The sequence below is a fragment of the Metopolophium dirhodum genome, chromosome 5 (genome assembly GCF_019925205.1).
Source record: "Metopolophium dirhodum isolate CAU chromosome 5, ASM1992520v1, whole genome shotgun sequence".
Classification (NCBI taxonomy): Eukaryota; Metazoa; Arthropoda; class Insecta; order Hemiptera; family Aphididae; genus Metopolophium; species Metopolophium dirhodum.
Genome location: NC_083564.1, coordinates 14,278,551 through 14,301,814, shown reverse-complemented (window position 1 = coordinate 14,301,814; position 23,264 = coordinate 14,278,551). Strand labels below are relative to the sequence as shown.

At 31.7% G+C, this 23,264-nt stretch overlaps 2 protein-coding genes across 3 annotated transcripts in view; both read left to right on the top strand.

Annotated features, from left to right (window-relative positions):
• Positions 1-23,264, top strand: part of LOC132944212 (DE-cadherin) — a 91,607-nt gene that overhangs the window by 44,405 nt on the left and 23,938 nt on the right. The gene's annotated exons all lie outside the window — the stretch shown is intronic.
• LOC132945500 (uncharacterized) lies at positions 14,200-17,524 on the top strand. Its single transcript, XM_061015272.1, has 2 exons — positions 14,200-14,357; positions 16,648-17,524. The coding sequence occupies exons 1-2, from the start codon at positions 14,325-14,327 to the stop codon at positions 17,248-17,250; spliced, it is 636 nt and encodes a 211-aa protein (XP_060871255.1). The 5' UTR covers positions 14,200-14,324; the 3' UTR covers positions 17,251-17,524.

Sequence of the window (23,264 nt, the reverse complement as noted above, 5' to 3'; positions counted from 1 at the left end):
TGTGTCTCTGCGTTTCGTGAGTATAATATGTTTGATAGATATGTGTTTCCGTATATTTGACATATTCTTGGTAGCTATTATAGGTATTTATAATGCTAGAAACAAAAAAAATAAAAAACATTTTATGTTGTTGCATAAATAATACTCTCGCTGTTCATGTTTTAACCACGGATAAGCATTTTGAAATAAAATCCATTTTAGATTGAATTTAAGTTTAAAAAAAGTATAAAAGTTTAAAAATAATTATTTCTGTTTTTATACTAAATGTGCATGATAGTTATTGATAAGGATAACGTATATTATTATAATATATTTACATTTGATTTTTAAATTTAGATAACATTTTTAAATATATACACATACAGTCGGATGCAGCTTTTCCAGTTAGTAGATATTTTTGAGTACAAAGAAAAATAAAAACTGGCAAAAAAACTATTCAAACGTGTTTTTTCTGTCCTTAGTATACACTATCTTGTGATTTTTTTTTTTTGCTTTGAAGAAATCTGATGTTCCTTTTATGCTCAACAAATTTACTAATGCGTATGTTAAAATAAGTAGGTTTTATGACTATACATGGGTCCTCGTCCGGTTCGTCGTTTGTATGTAGCCCATTTCACTTAGATAATATGCAAGTTTTTTTTATAAACAATTTACAATATTTGTTTGAAATGTTGAATTTCAATGAAATACAATACGAGTAATTTTATGTAAAAATAAAATAATACTGATAAATGATTGAAGACGTTTTCTTAAAAATGGGACAAATGAGTAGATACTGAAATAATTATATGCCCTTTCAGGCAACGTCTATGGATCAAAGAAACATTAGTTTTCTCCTTTTTCTGGTATGGTTAATTTCACGGGCGGTCAATTATTTAATTAAACAAAAAACCGAAATAGCTAGAGGAAATTGTAGAAACCACACAAGCACGAAATAAAAAGTTAGCGTAACTACCATCAATAATTATCCAGGGACTTTGAAATCGCTATCAGAATTTGAATTGGGTGACATTGGCCGTCAATTTTTTTTATGCGTAAAAAACGTACAATTATTGCGAGTATTACAATTAATTTAATACGTAATAGTTTTATTATCTTAAATTGCACAATATCATATTTTCAATAGTTATTTCATATTATAGGAAACTACATCACTATAGGTTAACACCAAACTAATAAAGATAATAATAATTTTTTTACGCGCGCTGCTGACGTACTAACCTAACCTACTGTTAGATCGTTCACGTTATAATATTGCCTTTGTCGAGCTCATGGTTCATACAAGTACAGACTATATAGATTTTCCGGACTCCCTTATAATATGTGTTTGTTTTTTGTGTCTTTGGGAACCAAACGTGTTATTAGTGGGTTACTGTTGCGAGGTCGTATAATATATATTTAAGTCTGCAGAGTTAGCGAATTTGTTTACTTTAAATGTTTGGTTACATGTGGAGCTATAAGTTCTCCGCATATAATATCTCGGGCTGTCTATTGCATGTACATCGGATAATACGCAAAGGGCCCTTAGGCTGTACGTGGCAATCCGCGAACGGTTGTTTGTTTACCAATGTCTACAAGCTGTATACATCATTAAGATGTAAATTAATATTTTACTACTAAATATATTGGAATTGATGGAAACATAATCGAAAAGAAATCAATCTATTTCACAGTTTTCAAAAATGCCTTCCATTCTGTATACATATACTGTCTATCCGTTTGATTATATTATTCGTACCTATATACATAACACACTATACTATAATATATACCTACTGGATCGGTGGCGAGCAACCGCCCTCGTACACGGATTTATGTAGGTATATGCGAGTATTCTGGAAACATAATCCAGGCCATAAGACCCCCTGGTTAGGTTAGGTAAGGCAGGCTGAAACACAAGTTTCGTATTTCAGTTCCCACGCCCACGAGCCAACGTGAGCCGACGAATTTATTCGCCTACCAAGTTCCCTATAATAAAGTAGGTATCTATACTTATTTATCATATTAAGTCCACTGCTGGTGCTGCAGAATATTCTCGTCAACAATTGAATCTTGTCGTAATATTATATGACGTGTATTATTTTTTTCAAAACGACCAACGTAAAAAATAACATTTTTTATAAAGAGCTCGTACTTCCTTAATCTGGTTATTTAGTTATTTACTTATGTTGTTTTAAATACTGTGATGGGAGTTAAATGGTAACTCTAACTAAAATGTTCCTGTAAATATGGTGTGTCTTTACTTTTTACTAGTTTATTCTTACTGTACATTTTACCAATATTGAAATGATCGCTGCTATAATCATGTTCTGCTGCGGGCCACGACGAAATTGAACAAGACGTGTTTATTGTTCGAATGTTTTAATATTGTATAGTGGAAATTGAGTATATTATTGTACAACCCAACCGAGAATTCCCTATTTTTTTTAAACGAAATAGGTACTATTGATTTAACTCTGTAGTTTTAATAATAATATATGTACTTTATATTTTCTTACATTTGTTTTGCTTTTGTTTGTACCTCCTATCTAATATAACGTTGATTTTTTATATTGTGTGAAAATCGCCTATTTCGTATATATATATTATTATAATATACAGATGTGCATGTATGTTTGTGTGCATGCAGGCGTAGTTAATATGTAGGTATATTTAATGTTGTGTTTAAATAATCCTACCTACCTATGTATTTGTGTACATGGCGATCGACTCGAATGTGTGCTCAGTGATGTCATCCACATACTCTGTGTATACATTATGCTAATACTCGGCCAAATGTCATCACGGAGTCCATTGTACAGAGTGTGGAGTTCGGAAATTCACCAGAACACGACTGTGGCGTATATGTATGTGTTATTCAATCAGTGTTTCTTTGCCCCATCTCGAGTCAAAAAACCCTTCATTGTTATTTCCAAAAATGTATTATGTAAAATATTACAACCAGATCCGCTAGACATTATAATCACAATTATTACTAATATTGTAAGAATTAACAAATCTGGTTTAAGGAAAAAAAAGAGGTATTTAGAGGATGCGCATAGTATTTATGTGTAAGGCATAGGCAAAGCAATAATGGTAAAAATGTTAGTATGTATAGAAAAATATTAAATTTTTTGTCGAATTTTATTGTCGGACGCGTATATTATGTATGATACTAACAAGTAACAACCATTTAGACAGTGTCTGGGATATTTAAAGAGAAAATAATAGATATAAGTAACCTTGCTGTATCGATAATTTAGAGTCATTTTACATAAATTTACCGAATACTGTATTTACTTATTCCATTTTTATACTGTGGCCACTTGACTACTTGTTATAGTTAAGGTATTTTTAAAATACTATAAATACTCAAATTAATGTTGTTATACAAAATTTGTTCCCTCATTAGAATGTTTCAGAGTAGTTTTAAACGGTTTTTTTTTAAATTCATTAATGGACGCAAAAACTTTCGAGTACCGTAGAAAGGTTTTTACTCTCAATATTTTAGTACTTAACCACTCAGGATACCAGTATACTTATACAATATATACAGCCATGTACAAGGATGTAATATACAATATCGTCTTTAAAATAAATTACCTTTATATTTGTTAGCCTAGTATATAATATATATTTAAAACGAGTGCTAATTATCTCAATACGACAAAGATTCCTTCATATATATAGTGTTCATAAAACTACCCATAATATGTAGCTTAATAAAATAAAATTATGATTTTTTTCATAAAATATGTAGTTTTTAGTTCGGATTACTCATGTACTTGTAATAATTGTACCAATCGGGGTTATTCATTAAAAAATACTTCAAAACTCGACTAGTAAATTTTAAAATTTTAAAATTAAAACAATTATATGTCATTTATTTTATACTTGATATTTACAAACCATTGCCTGATACGTCATGTTAACTCTTAGCTTATAAAGCATTATTAAGTAGAATTCTTATCTGTATCAAAACAAATACGTATTTTTTTTTTAATATATATACTAACTAAAACAACTAGATACGAAGTCGTACATTTCGGTATTTTATTGCTCTGTTTAAATCTTTCTTATCCTTATTAAACACAATGCCACAAATTCATTATGCCTGCCAAAAGAAATACATTTCCACTACACAAAGAGACTACTTGTTTACTAGTTTGTTGTTTTAAGAATACTTTTTTGACTTAGTCATTCGCTATTGTATTTGTATACTGATATATTATTTATCTTGGTTTAAATGTATCAATACTTTTTAAATATGTCATTTTAATTTTCAAACTCTTACGAGTTCAAATTCAAGTTTCACTTATTTAATAATATTATAATTATAAATTACTTGCTTAGGTAATATAATACGTATAATCGTATACGTTACGTAATCAATAATCATAAAAACAAAAAATTCTTTATTTTTATTTTCAAACGTATTATGAAGTGAAATGAACTATTTTCTATTACATAATATAATACACACCAAACGAATCTTTATGGAATTTAAATGTATTCATTTCGACATAAAAAAAACTAACGAATTGATTAAATATCTAAGTTTTAATTGAATATTGTACTGAATATTGTAACGAATATTGTATTATAACAGTGCTCTATAGTTATATTATAAAGTATGTCTATCATACGAGGGATTCTGTTTTACATTCTTTCTGTAATATTATTTCATAAAAAAAATTATTTTAGGTCCCAAGCTGATAAAATATTGTTACATGCATGTGGTCTATAAATACATATACATACATACCATATATACATAAAATATATTATATTATATATATAGTATAAGGTGGTGAGTAAACCATCAAGCGATGCAGCGGGTGTACATAAGCCTATATTTCGTGTTTCGCGTAACTCATCATAACTCTTCGGCGATCGTACGGGAACCATTCGCGAATATAAATATTTATGTTATTTAACTTTGGGTAATTGGATATTGTTCTACAACGGCCCGCGCGTGCGTGTTGAGGGCGTTCAATTGGCCATCATAATAAGCTTGACATGTTATTGAGAATCACCTTGTGTACACATTCATAGACATTTTTGCCTACCTCCACAGGTATATGTATTATATATACACACCGGTGAGTAAATTTATACACGCTGTCTACCCATCACCCACACAACGTGCGTGTATCATATTATTTTCAGATAATATGTCATAACTCATAAATTTAGTTGACGGTGAAAAAAGCAAAAAGAAGAAGAAAAAAATCGCGTGATTTTTTAACTTGCTACTAATATTGTAATAATTCACAGTGAATGCGCCAGGAGGTACGTTGCACATTGTAAGCATTATGAGCGTTTAGAACGAGTTAATTCAGATTTTTAGTCGGAAAAACAAAAAGACGTTCGGCGAGGACGACACGCGCGTGTATCGCTGTTGCGTTTGACACGCACATCATCAATCCGTCCTGGTTGAAATTGTTATTCGGATGACTGTTTGTGCTGGAAATATAAATCGAAATATTTCGCATATCATATTATTATTTCATATACAATTAAACCGCTCGTTTATTCCACTCGGCGCAAATATACTACACGCAGCGTCCATTCGACACGGCCCGATGTGATCTTTTTTTTTATTATTATTCCACGCGATCGGCCGTCGACCATATTGTATTATATTGGTACGCATTATTATTATAGTAGGATAACAAAATAATATATCTATTATCGTACAGACGACATACAAACACATGGTATATTATGTACAATACATATTATTATGAACTATAGTATATTGTATTAACTTCACAGTGTATTTCTTCTTGTCGTCTCCCCTCGTACACATGCGAGTATAGGTACACATTATCGTCGTCTTCGATCGCGGGTTCTATCTCCACATTTTGTATACAACGATTCTCGAGGCCCGTCCGAGATTCGGTTCAACGCGCATCATTCGAGTGCTTTGCTTGCAGCCTGCAGTTGCAATGTTATCATTGTGCCTGTACCTACCGTGAAATCGTTACATATATATTATATATATTATTATAATAACACCATGGTGTACCTCTGTACTAATGAGAAAATACACGAATGTCCATACCCCGGCAAACAATAGGTTAGGTAGACTAAATATATGTATTCTATACAGGGCGGAAACAAGGACGATCCTCTAATATGATATTCGTTTTCTGTACAATTATTAGTGATAATGGTATTTTTTTTCTTATTATTTTACATATCATCGTTGCGTTAAGGGTTAGGTTCACACCCCAGGAGCAATAAGGTAAACTTAACTTAAAAAAGAAATATTTTGTTGTAGAACGATTTAAATTTATTGTATAAATTAAACAAAATATAATTAAATGTGTGTGTTTGAAGTCCTAACAAATTCCTAAGGAAAACATTTAGAACTATTTAGAAATATTATATTTGATTGATTTCTCAATTTTGTGCGTGTGATAAAAAACATTAAATTATTGTACATTTCAATTAGGTATACTTTATTGAGTCATGAGTTCACGACCTAAATAAGAACGAATAAACTTATTCATTAATATTAGGTATTCTTATTATAATTACTATTATTTATTTAATTATTTTTATTCTCTAGACTTATATAGGCGTTGGATAGTTAGGTCTCGTCTTGGAACAGTTAGTGATAATATATTTTGTTAATAGGTTTAAAGTTCGTTTGGTTGTCTGTCGAATGTAAAGAATAATTTAATATAATATTAACGTTTTCCCGGTATTATTTAAAATGTATTGTTATTTTTGTGTCATAAATTATGGTTACATACGAACGGTTTGTATTAATGATTAATTAGTTGATGATATTTTCTCATAAATTCAATCTTGCTCTGTATTTATATTTTTTTTTTGACAATAATTCTTCCATATCTATTGCGAAATCGTACATTAACTTCCAAACAAAATCGAATTCCTTCGGTTGTTGTAACATCCCTTAGCGTTTTCTTATAACCGTATAAAACCACTATTTAATGGCGGTCAGCCAACTTTTATTCCCTTTGCCATGTTTCTTCGATTACTACAGTTATATACATACCCTATTAGATTGTAATGAAATGTCTTGATTGGTTATTTTCCGCCCAAAAATATTTCACTCGTTGATTTCATTACATCCATATTGAACAATATTAAAATTGTTTACAACGTGCGTGTTAAATGTTAGTTTGAATATTTCATTAATTGTCTTAATAATTTTACCGAGAACGTTGCATACTCTCGTACAAGATTATAACGAATACTGACTAGAAAATACATAATTAAATTCCAACGATTAAATCTCGCCTGAAGGTTTGCCGCACTGTGTCCAATGGAAAATTTGATTTGTCAAGAAATGAATTGTATTTCTCGACTACTCTTATAATAATATTCATAGTGTTATAATATTATACATTATAGTATTATATACAATAATATGACGCACGCGTGTGTTTGTTTTATTCGTATTATTATTATGTTTTCACTACTCGAATATCGCATGATGTAACATAATAATATGACCTGACAAAACCCTCGCAAATTGTTTAATGTTTTGTCACTGATAGGTTAGTTGATATACTCGTAATATCCTCGGTGTAATTAAGTTTACCTGGATATATAATATAATATGTATTATACAGAGTTATACACTAGCCGGTGCCTATATAATATATTATCATATCTACCCGAAACGGAGAGGGTCGCGACGAGATGTGTTTGGCCACACGGTAATAATAGAATTTTCGTACACGTTGTTTGTACAGTTTTCTTCCCACCACCTGCAACCCCTCCGAGAATACGCTCACACCCCCCCCCCCCCCGTCACGGCGCCTTTATTGCGGACAAGCCGGTCACGTTTGTCGTTCAGGAAAAAAAAACTGTGTGCCGTGAATATCGATGAGTTCCGGGGAAAATTCCGGAGCGTTTCAATTTGGCGTATCGGACGTTTTTATCGAGACCGGCGGGCTTTTGGGTACACACATCATATATACTTTAATACACATACATGGTCGTGTACAGTGTTCCGAAATGACCTTGCCTAGGTATGAGCGATTATTATTATATTACCATCCCACCTATACGCACGTTCGGAGGATCGACCGCCCGCTATAGATATCAGTAATTTTTTACATTTTAGTCTTTTTGCATTTTTATTTTACGCTTCTCTTTTACTTGGGTTTTAATTTTTATCGGTTAGAACGTTTTTATATACCGCCAAGTTGTTCGACGACCTTACCTGCGTTTTTGTTCAACAGCATCTATATTGGTCCTATTTATAACTCAATCGTTCACTACAGAGTAACGCTAATATTTATTATAATATAATAAATATTAGCGTTACTCTTACGCGAGAACACAATATATTATATTGTGTTCTCGCGTGAGATTTAAAACCAGGATAAGATATACGTAGGTACCTATAGTGAAACATAAATTAAAGAAATTTTATACGTAAATGACACTTCAGCAAGAAAATTACCCAGAAAAAAGTTCTCAGAAAAATATTAGCAAAATTAAAAAGTCGTAAGATTTAATATCTATTCTGACTAAGGCGCGTTCGGCTCGAGATTTCGTACGAATATCGAATGAAAATGTTACCACATCATAGTGACAACCAGTGTTTTATGGACCGTATGGAGTTTTCCGGGACTGGTCTGGGCGCGTACGCTGAAAACAAACGAAACGACACTGTTCCGTGTCAGCTGTTTTTACGGTTTTCTTTTATGCATCATCAGCTATTCCACCTATTTATAATAATATCGTATTGTATAGCGTGTATAATATTATTTAATGTGTATGTCTCGTGTAGTAGTACAGTCTGAACTTTGCCATTGAGTACTACTACTACAGACTGACGGCCGGATAAATAATATTTACTGTTCGTCCACGCCTATTTCCCGGATATCTGTTTACAGCCGCGCGTGTTCTGGCCCGATGTGGTGTCGCACGTCAGACAATTATATTATTATTATATATATAGTAAAATTAGTACCGTCGTCGCAGTAATACAATCCGGCGGACATAGCCCCACAAATATAAAATATATCATTATTTATCGACCACCACTCTTATCAACCGTACAGTTTTCGTGGTAAGCATATTATATTATAATATTATTATTAGGTATACATACAATACCTGTATAAGTAGTTACATCACGCGAGCTGCAGTATAATATAAAGTGAATTCGAACGGAATTTATGTGATTCTATAATAATATTGAATATAATATGATATGTATATTACAATGACACATACTTTATAAATTGTATTAACGATAAACATTAAACGTACAACACGTCAGATGTGTTTTTGCAGACTTTCGTAACTTTATTAACGCATGGAAAATAAACTTCATTGGTAATAGACAATGATAAATAAATAATATACATCAAACCACCATTTTAAATTCTTTATGTGCCATATATTATATAATATATAAACCAATGTTATAAGTAGTAGTAGTAGTAGTATCTTATAAGTAGTAATAATTGTCAAAATTTGGTAGGAAGGTGTATGATGTGTGTTCACTATTTAATAAAACAAAAAAAAACTTTATTTGATTATTATGTAACTTCTGACGTAGTAATATTATGCATATGCGTATATAAAGACTAAACATTATTTTCCATTTTGGTGTTTATAAAATATAATATACGCACATTTATAAGTATTTATTTAGTTTTTTTTTTTAAGGGGTGGTTACATTCCAATATCTGCTTACAACGCATACAAATATTATTATTAACCCTTTGGGTGTGATGACTGGTGAGATATTACGACTAAAAGTGCACTGTTACTTCTGCGTTTTCCCAGCATAGTGTATAGTTGGTGGAGGGGAGACAGATATGAAGAACGAATGATGAGTTACGTTAATATACCTATATGTGTTAGAATGGCAAGAAAAAAATGTTATAGCCAGACGTGGAATAAAGAAAGAATATATGTCTGAATGGTTTTCGGCTTTTGTCACACAAATATATATATGATATGATCGCTAGGTACCTATTATAACATATTATATAAGACCATCTGCCTGCCCTGTATATTTTTGTTAACGTTCGGGCTACGGAGAGGAATCCACTTTTCACAAAAGAAATACCTTAAATATTTTTTTTATAATTTTGAATGCCCCCCCCCCCCCCTAATGAAAAATGTTTTCGAGCAAATTTCAAAAATAAGAATATTAAAGTATTATAGGTGCCTCTATAGATATATAATTTTATTATATTAAACACTGAACAACATATTGTGTTTTTTCTATGCATTTTAGAATCAATGGTCGTTATTCTTTTATAGGATATAAATGCATAATACTTTATAAATTCATTTTTTAGTTTTAGTTTTTTGATCGCATATTGTTTTGTTATTCTACACAAATGCATCTAACTACGTTAATTTGATTTTGAGAGGTAAAATTGGTGGATATTATAATATACTAAGTGCAATTTTGGCATTGATATCATGGTGGGTATAGGCCTACACACCAAAAATTAATTTAGAAATTAGCCCTAAGATAAATAATACACATATCTATATATATTGTATCCCCGTAGTCCATAGACTTTAGCAAATTGGTAAATATGTGTAATAGAATTATTAAAAGATTTAATTTATGATTCAAAAACCATTTTAAATAAATACAATAAATAGGCTGTTATAATTATTTTTTTAAATGATTTTATTTTATCTGCTTTTGTATAATATGGTGTACCGGTTGATATTCCATAATATGCTTTCGTTTTTTAATTTAATTTTTATAACTTATATTATTTAAATAAAAAAACAATATTAAAAAAAAAAAACACCCATGAATAATTTTGATTACCTGCATGAAGTAAAAACCTTTGTGTTTCACTCGAGTTCATATTTTACATTAAATTAAAAATATTTTTTTTATAACCACTTATACATTTATATTTTTAAATAATTATTTTATTTTTTAACATTTTAAATTGATCAATAAAAGCTACAATCTATTTTCTGTAACCATGTATACCTCACTCAGTCGGAATTTGTCCTGTACTCTATATGTCTAGTATAGTTGTTATGGTTGTAGGTTCTAATAGTTAACTGTTGTATTAAAATACCTAAAGATGTAGTTATAATAAGAAGTACCTATATATTGTTAGAAACTACTGTAAAAAAAAAAATATAAAATATAAATAAATATTTATTTTTTACTCTTTTTGACGTGTATCATTATAGTCAATGAAAAAGTCAAAATATTATCGTGCGTTCTCGTTTTGTCCCGAAACGTGTGTACAAATGATCTCCACAAATTTAAATATCCGAAAAAAATCTGTGACCCCTCCGTCAGATAAACCTAAATGTAATGATTCCCCAGAGAGAAGGAAAGCATATCGCGTTATAAACACGAGACGAGTTTGGAATTTTGTGGAAATAGTTTCATTCCTCGTTATCTCGATGAATAATTTCAAAAAAAGAATGAAGTTGGACAGTGTCTCTCTACAATCTGTGTTTGTGCTTTCTTAATTAAAAACCATCGTTCTGTAATAACTTTACAACTCGATCCAAGCTGTGACGGAAAACTGTCTTAAAAGCCGTAGGTATATATGCATAATATTATATATAATGTCATTGAATATAATACAACATCACGATTTCTACAAAATTTTAGGAATTCTGAAACTGAATAGATTTTATAAATTAGTAAATTAGCCATTAATCATTAAGCAAGTCATTTCCAGACATTCATATATTATATATTTGTATGATAAATAAATTACTTTCTGTAGATAATTCACATTTTCATAAATAAACACTATTTTATTTATCTGCAAATCAACGAGTTATAAATCCTTATTTAGATTACATTTACATACCTATATAATTTTTAAAACTACAAAAACTTTTAATTTGATTTTTCCCATTTGTTATCTTTCTCATAAAATTGTTATTTATTGGCATTTAATCCAAAACGCAAATAATAAACCGTTCATAAAAACTTTATTAAATTATTAAAAAAAATATCAGCAGCAGCTGTATAGATAAAAATTATTAAAATGTGTTGCCTATGCATGTTAATTGCAGGTATTAAGACAATTATGTTTTTAGTATAATATTATTTTTTTGTGGATGAAATGTATAGTTTTGTAACTCAAAATGTACAACAATCAAATATCGTAGGCTAAATAACGTCCGAGTACAACCCATTTAAAAATCAACTAAACATTTGCACAAGGTTTTCTAAAAATATTATCTTGCAATCCATATGACGTACTATAACCATAATAACTTACCAAATATAGGAAATGTGCACGTAAGAATTTAAAATTTCTTGGTTTGAATTTAAACTTTAGCATTAAAATAATAGTATGCCCATATGCTTCGATTGATATATTTTTAAAACGATGCTACCTATATATTATGTTACTAATCGTATAACATCACGAAGTGTATGTCGTCTTGGTAACGTCGTTTCGAATGAATATCCACGAAAATATACATTTTTATATTGCTAGTATAATATATACAATATAATATATTTATTTTATATCATATTGGTTTAGGTAAAGATACGATGTTTACTCCTTTATCGTATCTCCCTGTTGTTTTTCTATTACGTCAGGAGGAAGGCAGGATTTTTTCGACGGGTGTACACACGCACTAACGACTTTATAGTAGGTAAATAGTACAATAAGTTTATTCCAAATAACATGGTGCACGTACCATATTGTAACATATGTGCGCGTGCTTCAATAATTTTAAACGATTTTAACATCATACAGTGCGTATAATGTAATTTAAACAGTCATAATATTATTTTGAGACACCGCAGTGTTGGTATTATTAATAACAAAAGCTGCACAGGAATTATACTCGTCGAGTATAAAGCTGAAAATCCTAGCAGTGAGAAACAATACAAAAATATTATGATATTATTTGATAACGACCCTAAGTGTAACTACTATAATAAGGTATATATAGGACATAGATACTATAATATATATACTTACCGCCAACTTATCAATTCTGAATTCATTAACCGTTATAGTTGATTTCGTTAAAACATTTTACCTACGACCAATGTAATAGTTTTAAATTTTAATTTTCAACATAATATGCGCTTTGTACGTATTATACGTCTGTGTACTTATTATGTTGTGCACACGTTGACGTGCTGATTAATTTGAATATTAATTATTTACCGAACGTGTTTGAGTTGACGTCTCGTTAATTGGTGTATTAACATACGAGTATATATATATATATATATTCTTCTAGATTCTAGAACATGTTTCTTGTATAAAATTCGTTTCCAATAATAATATGATGTCCCGAAAAATCTAAATCATCTTCATGATCTCGAAGTACAATTTATATATTTTGTTACTCGATTTTATTTTAGTTATTTTTTCGTAATTTATATATAAGAAAACATCAATTAAATTGTTAAGTGATAAAAGAAATATCGTATTTTGTTTTGTATAGTTGGTTTTCGTATACAAAACATTATACTAAACATGATAATTAATTTCATATTCTCATAGAAAGTACATAAAAACTCATAAAAGTTTAGGACTTTAATATACTTGAATATTTGGTACGTGGGTATCGCCACAAACCCACGTACGCGGTTAGCGATAAATAATTAAAACAAAATCATAACAAAAAAATACACGTGATTGCACACAATCTTTGATTGTAATTATTTTCTCGTCGTTTTAATGATTTGGATAAATTCGATGTTATCACGAGTTTGCGTAAAATATACAAATAAATTACGCCGATGGTATTAAGTGCGAAATGTTGATTAAGAGGTCAAAATTACTTTTTGTGTAAATGTGAGATACGAAATATGATTGGAGTTTTCAGCTTGTAGAGATTGCTTTGTATAATATGTATATTATCTGTATATAATATGTAAATAATATTATATAATGTGAATTACAACTCTGATGAACTTTATGTATTTTAAATTACCTCGATGAACGGCTGCCTGCTGCTGGTACACGTATGACAAATGTTAAAAGTTTGACAACAACAACTTTACATGAATACAAATCATAAATGTGTCGTGTATACAGTGCAATTAACGGTTTTCTTATTTTCAATAATACACACGTTCTATAGAAACAACTGATGAATAATAATCTAAACAACTAGGTATTATAGTTGTTGTATACTGCGTATACAATCATTTAACAATTTGAACAGTTGTCAATCGCCATCAAAAAAATACTACCTATATATAATATGCAATTCCCACTATATTTACAATCTAAACGTTTGTACATGTGTTATTTATTCGGATAATAACTCATCAAAACGCTGAACGATGTGTGTAATATGATCGGTCAACGTCATTGCACTGACGAACGCGGTCCTAAAACGAAAACAATTATCAAGGAATGTCAGCGTACACGATTTACGCCGTTTTTGCGGTAAGCTTATACGAAATCGATTGTTGATGATGATAATTATTATTATATTATAATAATATATTTGAAAATAAAACGGACAAATAATATTATCAATACTAGCTACGATTAAATACAACGGATGTTTTCTGAGCTCAATTTTTATTTTTATAATATGTCTAAAATAATCTCACGATAGGACCTGCCCCAAATATTATGTTTTCAAATAGGCTGACATCAACATTGTTTTGGTAGATATAACTAAAATATATTTATCTAATTAAATCCATGCATTAATAACATTTTAATAATAATCAGCCCATATCAATTTATAGAGATATTTTATTGGTTATATAATATATTAAGTTTTTCTTAAATTACTTTTGCTGTCAGATTAATGTTTTTACCCTAGTTATATTAAATTTTTAATATGTCAAAGGTTAAACTTTAGGAAAAACTTCCTTATATGACTTGATCAATTGTGGGTTTCTTTTAATTTTCCCCCTCCCTGATTGAAGTCTTCGAACTTGTTTTTTTTTCTTTTGACATAATAATTCTCATTATTTTATATAATTAACACACTAATCAATTCAAACAAACCCAATTACACATTACAAAATGTTGTTCGTAAGTACCTACTAAACTGTAAGGTTTTTTTTGTTTTTTTGAGAGAGGGGGTCAGTGAAGTTCCTTTAAGTATGACTTATTTCTAGTAAATGCCATAGTTATGAATTATGATACATTAGATTTAAAATGTTTTATTTTAAAAATGTGATTATGTCTTTTCTTTAGTTTTATAATTATCATTTATTACCATAAAATGTCAACTAGCATATTTATATAGAATTATGAGTATCTACTTCTTTTTCTTCTCTGAATATCATAATAATTGTTTAATTGTGAATAATATATCATATCACATCAAGGCATTAAGCACCTTTTATTATTTCTAGTTTCATGTGGTGTTTTTCATTTAATTAATCGACTAATATGTGTTAAGTACGTTTTTGGTATAGCCATTATACGTGTTTAAATTATAATTTTCTTTTGGATAATATGCCCCTATGCGTAATAAGAGAGGGACTAAAGTACTTATATGTTAGTAGATTTAATGGGAATTTAAAAATTTCATTTCATTTTTTTTTTTCGTTTTATAAATAAAAATAGTAGTTACCTACGTGTAGACTAGGACGTATTATCATAAAGCTCAAGAAAACATTTTAAAGTATTTTCAGAAATATAAAATCAATATTGCCATATTTTGCTGCTCTGAGTCTATAATATACTTCACGCCTAAGGAGAAAGAGAGGGAGAAAGGCAGGTCCTTCAGGATTATCAATATGATAATCCTGCCGTAACTTGTTTGCAAACATGTCATAAAATATCAATATTGATGATAAACAAATGCATTATATTTATGTTATGCATTCATTAATATTCTCATCATTACAAATAATTTCTTGTCCCTTCCTGTTTTTCCTTTTTTTTTTTTTTAATAAAAGTTTTCATTGCTTCATTTTACCTACAGCCTTATGTTTTTCCAGTGAATAAATAAACTTACAATGTTTTTGCATTTTTTTTTTATTTTTTTGTCTTTGATTATTGGAATATATTATGTATTATGCTGTATGCGACTCTCCGCCTTCTCTCTTTTTTATGGCTCTTTTATTGTCGTATAATAAACTTTTCGAGACTTAAATTGCAGGACTCTTTCCCTTACCACATGAATTATTTTTACGAATTTATGATTATAAACTGTAATTAATGTAAACATTGTTATAGTACCTACGTAGGTATAAAAAATATACATAACGTATATCTTATGGAAATTATTATTCTACAGACTAGCTGTTGCGGAATTTTTTTTTCAGGAAATTTCCACAATAATAATCATCTGAATCTACTTGTAGTGTACTATATTAATATAACTCTTATTTAGCACATTTTATTTATAGTGGTGTATGCAGAAATGATTACATTCCTTCAATTTTTCTATTATTATTAATTTTATTTCATGTAAGAAAATAATCACACCTTAACGAATTGTAACGATGGAGGAAATTTCTCCCGCTGAAGTATACAATTAGCGAACTATTTAGTTATCGTTCATACAATATGAAGTCGATAAAAGAAGTTAACCTACGTGTACCGTAACAGCTAACCCATTAAATAATAATAATAATAAAATACAACCGTTTGGTAGGTCGTCTCCGTATATTACACTAAGTTTGTATAGACATATTGGCGCTGAAAATAAAAGACATTAAAAAAACGAACCTCGTCGTCGGTGGTGGTGCGATCGTCGCTGTTGTAGGTGGCGGTGGCTGTGACTGTGACGGTGACGGGTATCGAACAACCGGACGAAGTCGGTCCCGCGGGGGTGTTCGAGAAATCCGTTTTGGAAATGATGGAGCACGACAAGGGCATGACCAAGGACGTTGCGGAGATGTTGGTGGCGAATGAGTCGCTGGGTAGTGCGAAGGCGGCGGACAACGTGGACGCCGCCGAGGCGACCGCACAGACCGAGAAGCTCAACCGGGCGCTGATGGCCATGGACGAGGTGCAGAGGACCGCTGCCGACGTGTACGATCGGAGTTACGACGATTTCCTGGACCTGTATCCGGCGTGGCGCATGTACCTACTTTGCGACAAACCTAAGAAAAAGAGGACCCTGTTTAAGCGCTACAAGGCGTTGTTGACCCGATACAATGCGGGCCGAAAGGCGCTCATCGAGGACCTGGGCGTGCTCGTTGGCCTCGAGAAGGCGCTGTTGCCATCCAACGCGTACGCCGACCCCGACAATCGGATCAAGCCGTCGGCCGACACGATCGCGGTGCTCGACAACTTTGCGTTGCAACCTAAAGACGACCCGTCCAGCCGAATTGCCGATGACAATGTTTCCGATTTCCCGTCATAAGCGGTATCGTAAATATTTGTCGACAAATGTTTCTTGGTCTGGACCGAGTTCAAAAGTTAGATTAATTACCAGTACTTCCGTCATAATCGATGTACGCCAATTTACGTGACGTTGTTGTGTAGACCGAACGTCGTGCGTAAACCGATATTGTAACATTATATTATATATATAAATACTGAGCGTAACATAATACGCATTGCTGGTACTTTTCTGATAATAATATTATATTTATATTTAGCTGTACAATGTATATTATATATATATATATATGAGATATCGTCTTTACATCATTTGTCCGGTTCACCTATTGTTTTCGCCATCTCATTGCCCTCTTCCTCGTCCCACCACCATTGCACGGATCCTGGTGCGGATGTGCTTAGTATTTTTTTTTCCTTTCTCACTTTTTTCGCCATTTCGGCCGAACTCGTTGAATTTTTCATCGGACCTTCAGCGATACGCCGATAATTATTATATACTGCTACCTTCGCCATACATACCGGGTAGGTACTATATTCTTTTCTTTTTTTAATGACTTTAAACTTTTATAAACTTTTCCGCGGACCGCGGCGTGGCGGCATAAAGAATATAGTTTAAGCAATTCAATTCGCCGGGCGTAAACGCCGAGAAGATTTACGACATACGCTGTGGCGACAAGGGCAAATAAAAATAAAATACGGAAATATTTCGTCATCATTAGTTGCAAATTGTATGCGAATAGGTAGTAGCCTGCAGTAGGTACTGCAAGCAACAATATAATACTATATTGTAAGTCTCCGACGACGCATAACTATTAAATATTAAACTTGTCGATGATGTATGGTGTTTTATAGATTTATTTAGCTAGAATTGCAGCGTATTGATTTTACTTTGGTGGTATTTCTTGTTTTTTAACCCTACACTTATTTCGGGTGGAAGGATTGCTTTACAGAGTAGAAACACTCGGCGTGTTTAAACATCGGAAATCGTGATCGGCTAGTACTTTTAGGATGTCATTTTTCGATTTCCTCTATAGTTTTCCCAATAACCATGAAGAAATTTCGGTAACTAACCGCAATCGTTTTTCGAATGGCCACGAGTTTTTTTCGGAATTGAATACCACGCCACTACACCCAGACGGTATATATTCTACGGAGTGCCCGACTTTTCAGGCTCGGTTTTTTTTCTCGCGCGCTTTTATGCACTTTTATAAACCACGCTCTATATGAAAAAAAAATAAATATTATTTATATATGTATATTTTAACGTTTAATCCGATTCCGAGTGTAATGCACAGGTAAGTACGCGAGTCGTTCGCATATAATACGTACATGCGCTCTTTATATAGCTGCAACGTGACGGGCCGTAGCGTTTTTCCGCCAATTTACCTAATTGTTACGCACATTAAACAAACGCGCGCCCGTCCTGGATTCGCCGTACCGTAAATAATACGAGACCCGTGTGAACGTCAGAGGAACGTCTGCGACTAGAATCCCCGAGTAACCATGTACCCGAGTACGGTTTACAGGTCGATCCGGCGCCGCGTTCCGATTCTGTCGTTCCTTTTTTTTTTGGGGGGTGTGTTTCGTAAAAATAACTTTTTTTTTACACAACTTACCTGAACTTGCACCGCTATTATATAATATTATGTACATCGTGCGTGCATGCGTAATATATTATTAAAAACGGTGTCTATTAAATGTCTAACCCGACTTCCGGCCCCGAATAAAAATAATATGTAATATGTTTAATGTGTATACGAAATCGTAAACGTTTGCCGAATATTTCTCCCTATATCTGTCTCCCTTGGCGTGTAATATTCGTAATTCTACGCGCGATGTGCACCCATCATGATATTGAAATCGATTTGTCGACAGTTTAACGGCGTGTAATCAAGATTCGACGAGAGTAGCTTCTAAATTAATAAACTCTTTGTACTAATGATAGTGTAAGGTTTAAATTATATGGGGGGTGGGGTATGATGATTTGAAAATTAGATATAATATATTATAGTTATTTATTTCATTTTTATAGATTATAAAAATTGTCTGAGTATAATAAGTACTTCATTAAATATTATATCTATTTTTTATTTTATGTACTACAACCATTATAAAGGAGTAAAGAGATACTATTATCTTACAAAGATCTTTTGAACATTGATTTAAATGTGCGCCAACATTTTCAAAAAAAAAATTTGTATCTTTATATAATACGATAATCCTTAAATTGATAACAATCATAAGTATTTGAACATATGGTCTTTAGGTATACTACTTACGTACTTACAAATTCCAAACATATAAATGTTAATACATTTTTTATTAAAGGAATAAATATGAGCATGCTCGATGAATCATTCTGTATATTATATAATAATTTATGTGTTTCCACTTGATAACTTGCCTGTTTGGTTCTCCGTGACATGCGATACCTACGTCAGCTAAACAGATGACATAAGCGCACTGTCTACATAGTATCTACGCGTTGATGATGTATTTACATTTATGTACGTAATATGAACAGAAAATGACTGTGTACTTATTTTTTTTATAATTACAATCGATGCTCTTCCAACACCGGGCTTCTATGTTTTGCAGTTGTGACCGATTTTTATTTTTAGTAATTTTGATTGTCTGACAGTACCTAGTTGTATTGGTTTTGTTATCTGCCTGTCGTGTATTTGATATTATAAAGCCAAAGCCCCCCCCCCCCCGCAGAAATAATAATAATACAGTGACATGGTCCGTATACCTACCTATGTATTTTATTTTTCGTTGTACGTTCAAATCGTTTGTCAAACTTTTAAACATTCTACTTGTAAATATTGGTACTACAGAATATTGTTCTCTATCTCGCACTGTCAATATAACAGCTTTTGTATGTATTAATAACTTAAATACTTTTCTGTGTTTGTGTGTGTACAGCTGATGTTGTATGTGTAGTAATATGGTTTGACGGATAGAATTCCGTCAAAACGATTAAAAGTAATTGAATCGATATAAATGATAATTATTAATCCTGGAATATAATATTTATTGATAAGAAAAGAATTGTTTATGTTTTGTTTCCGCGTGGCTCTCGACTCTCAAGTAGTCTAGTAGTATATAACTAATTGTGTCGCCCACTTGAAAATTCCATCTCGTCATCTTTTATACATTTTAACTTGATGGCATTTAATAAACTATACAAATAACCGTGGTCTATGGTCTTGCAGGTTGCAGCTACCATCAATTGATAATCAAAAATCAACTAATAAAGTTTATAAAAAAAAATCATTTATCAGTGAGTGGACCACTGATAGTCTCTCTTTTCATCGTACATTAAATACGACTTAGTATAATATTACGTACGAATACACTTAAGCAGTTAGTCTATGATTGTCTATACAGATATTCTGTTTGATTTTCATACCGCATATCCGTACGAATAAAAATATATTACGGTGTGGAGCAGTGGGCGATTTTTTGGGTTTATAAATTTTGCAGCTGTGGGCGAATATCATCAATGACGACACGATCCTCACACTTCCAACTGCTACATAACTATAGGTTTTACGAGAAGAGTTTAGTGGCGAAACCGGCTGAGTCGGCATGAGCGGCTGCGACGACTTAAATAATATATGCCTACACCACACGTATACATTTTCCACGTCGTGTATAGTCCGGGGGAAACGCCAGTTTTCCACCAAAGTCCACGCGCTCCTGCAATCGTTATTATATACGCCATCGCGGCAGAATAATATTATAATATATAATATACCGCCTTGACAATTATTATGATTCTGCGCCGGACACGGACGGAATACCAATAAGTGTACATCATTATTGTGCAGCGCGTTTTATCTCCATACCTATATTATATTATATATATTTCGAAATCGTGTGCTATATACGCCGTGTCTAGTCTTCTATAAACGATATATTATTATAATACGTGTACACGCCTATCCATATAGACGGTCGTGATGCGTATGGCGAACACACCTATGTGGACGACACGAATAAAGTGTATTCGCTTAAGTATAGTGTGTAATATTATTTATTTTTTAAGCTTATATTTTATTATAATACTATGCATAGTGTGTGGTATATTAAACGCGCCGTATCACGGTAAAACTATTTTATTACCTGCCTCGTGTGTTATTAAGAGTATAATAATTGAAAATTTACCAAAATCAATTTATTCCTTTTTTGTTTTTACCCGAGCTTCATCCATATTCGCTCTAATAATAATATTATGTAGCTTGGTGTTGCACGGTGGCTGCGAAACGTGATCTGAGTTGCAAGCACCGGCCGGTATCACTAGTTCCTTGCCCACACACACACACGTGTTCCAATCCAACCGTAGCCCCCCCCCCCCTTACACAAACAGCTAATGGCTATAGTTGCCGCCGCCAGGCTTAAGATCAATAATAATTTTTAAAAAAATAGTTAATCGTAGGTATATTATATTATTGTATACATTATTCAATAATTGTCTATTGATGCAAGCCAAAAACGGTTTTCCAAGTAAGTTCTTAAAAAACGCGATTACGGACGTGCGTCGACTACCCCACCAAACGTGTAGGTAAATTATTAACAAAATATACAAAATCTCTGTCGACGTGATTTCTTATTTATAATACAATTTTATTTAATTTTTTGTAACTTTTAAGATCCTCGAAATGTAGAAACGCAGTGAGGTAATAGTTTTATTGAAACGTTCTCGTCGTTTTCTGGGAGACGTTTCAATGCATAATATAATATATATTTTGCTTAAGTGGAATACCTGGCAGCATACATTAATAATTGTTAAAAATAATTAAAATAATTATAATTGTTGTTTATCGTTTTTATTTTCATTTTTAACCAATTATATCTGTAAAAACTGAGTTTTCTGTGAGGTCAATATACACACTAGCGGCGTTGCTCCCAATTTGTCCCTGCCAGCACGGCATCGGCGTGTAACGACTATTATTTATTACCTAGTCAAAATCACGGAACTCGGTTTCTTTTATTCACTTCAAGTGCTTATTTTTTTTAAACTTCTTTCTAAAATATTAAGATAATTTTTTGGGTGGATATTTGATTCACGATTAATTAAAATTTTATTTTTGCATTTAACGGTAAGTTAATTGTTGATAAATTTCATTCACTCGGGTTATTTTTAAATGTTTAAATTATTGCAAAAGTATATTGATGTATTTCCGCAAGAGATAATAATTTTCAGTGCTGTTTATATGCGTTTCTCATTTCCGGTTGTCTTATTTGACCCTTTTTCCACAATACTTAAAGATAATTTTGTTTGTGAATACTAGATTATTTTATGTACGTAATATATTATGGTAATCGACGCATTTACATTTCGTATTTATAATTTTTTCGGTACAAACAATTTTTTTGGTAAAAACAGTTGTTATTTATATGTTTATAACTGATATTATATAGGTACCTAATCACCTATAAATATTATGACGAATAAATAAAAGTACATAAAACCCTACCCGCATATAAAATATCATTATCCATATTGGCCGTATAATATGTGTTACGATGAATTAACATGTGTTTTATAAAATAAAAAAAATATTGTGTGCGATATGAAAGATTCGATTATTATTACACCCGCGCGCCGGTGCTTGGAGTACGCGGTAATAGTTTAACCGTTTGGCCCGAAACAAAAAGCAATTATTATTAGCGGTGGACTTACCGTCACCCCCCCTTCCCCTCACCCACACCAATCACCACCGCTTAATTACACACCCCTTCGAGGACAGCGGGCCGTGGCGAACAGTCGGTCGGCAACTGTACTGTAATATAATATAATGCCTTCGGCGAAAAAGCGCAGTAAAGTTATGTACACGTTATTATTATGGTACCGTGTACGGTGTACGTCGTGTATAAGTAATAATAATAATAATAATAATAAATTTAACAACGATTAATTATTATATGGTTGGAAGTTTATTATATATATATATAGCTGATATTTTGTTGAAGAGACGCGCTTGTTGACAACTCGTGCTTTGCTCCGCGAGATGTGACGTCCGAAGGCCG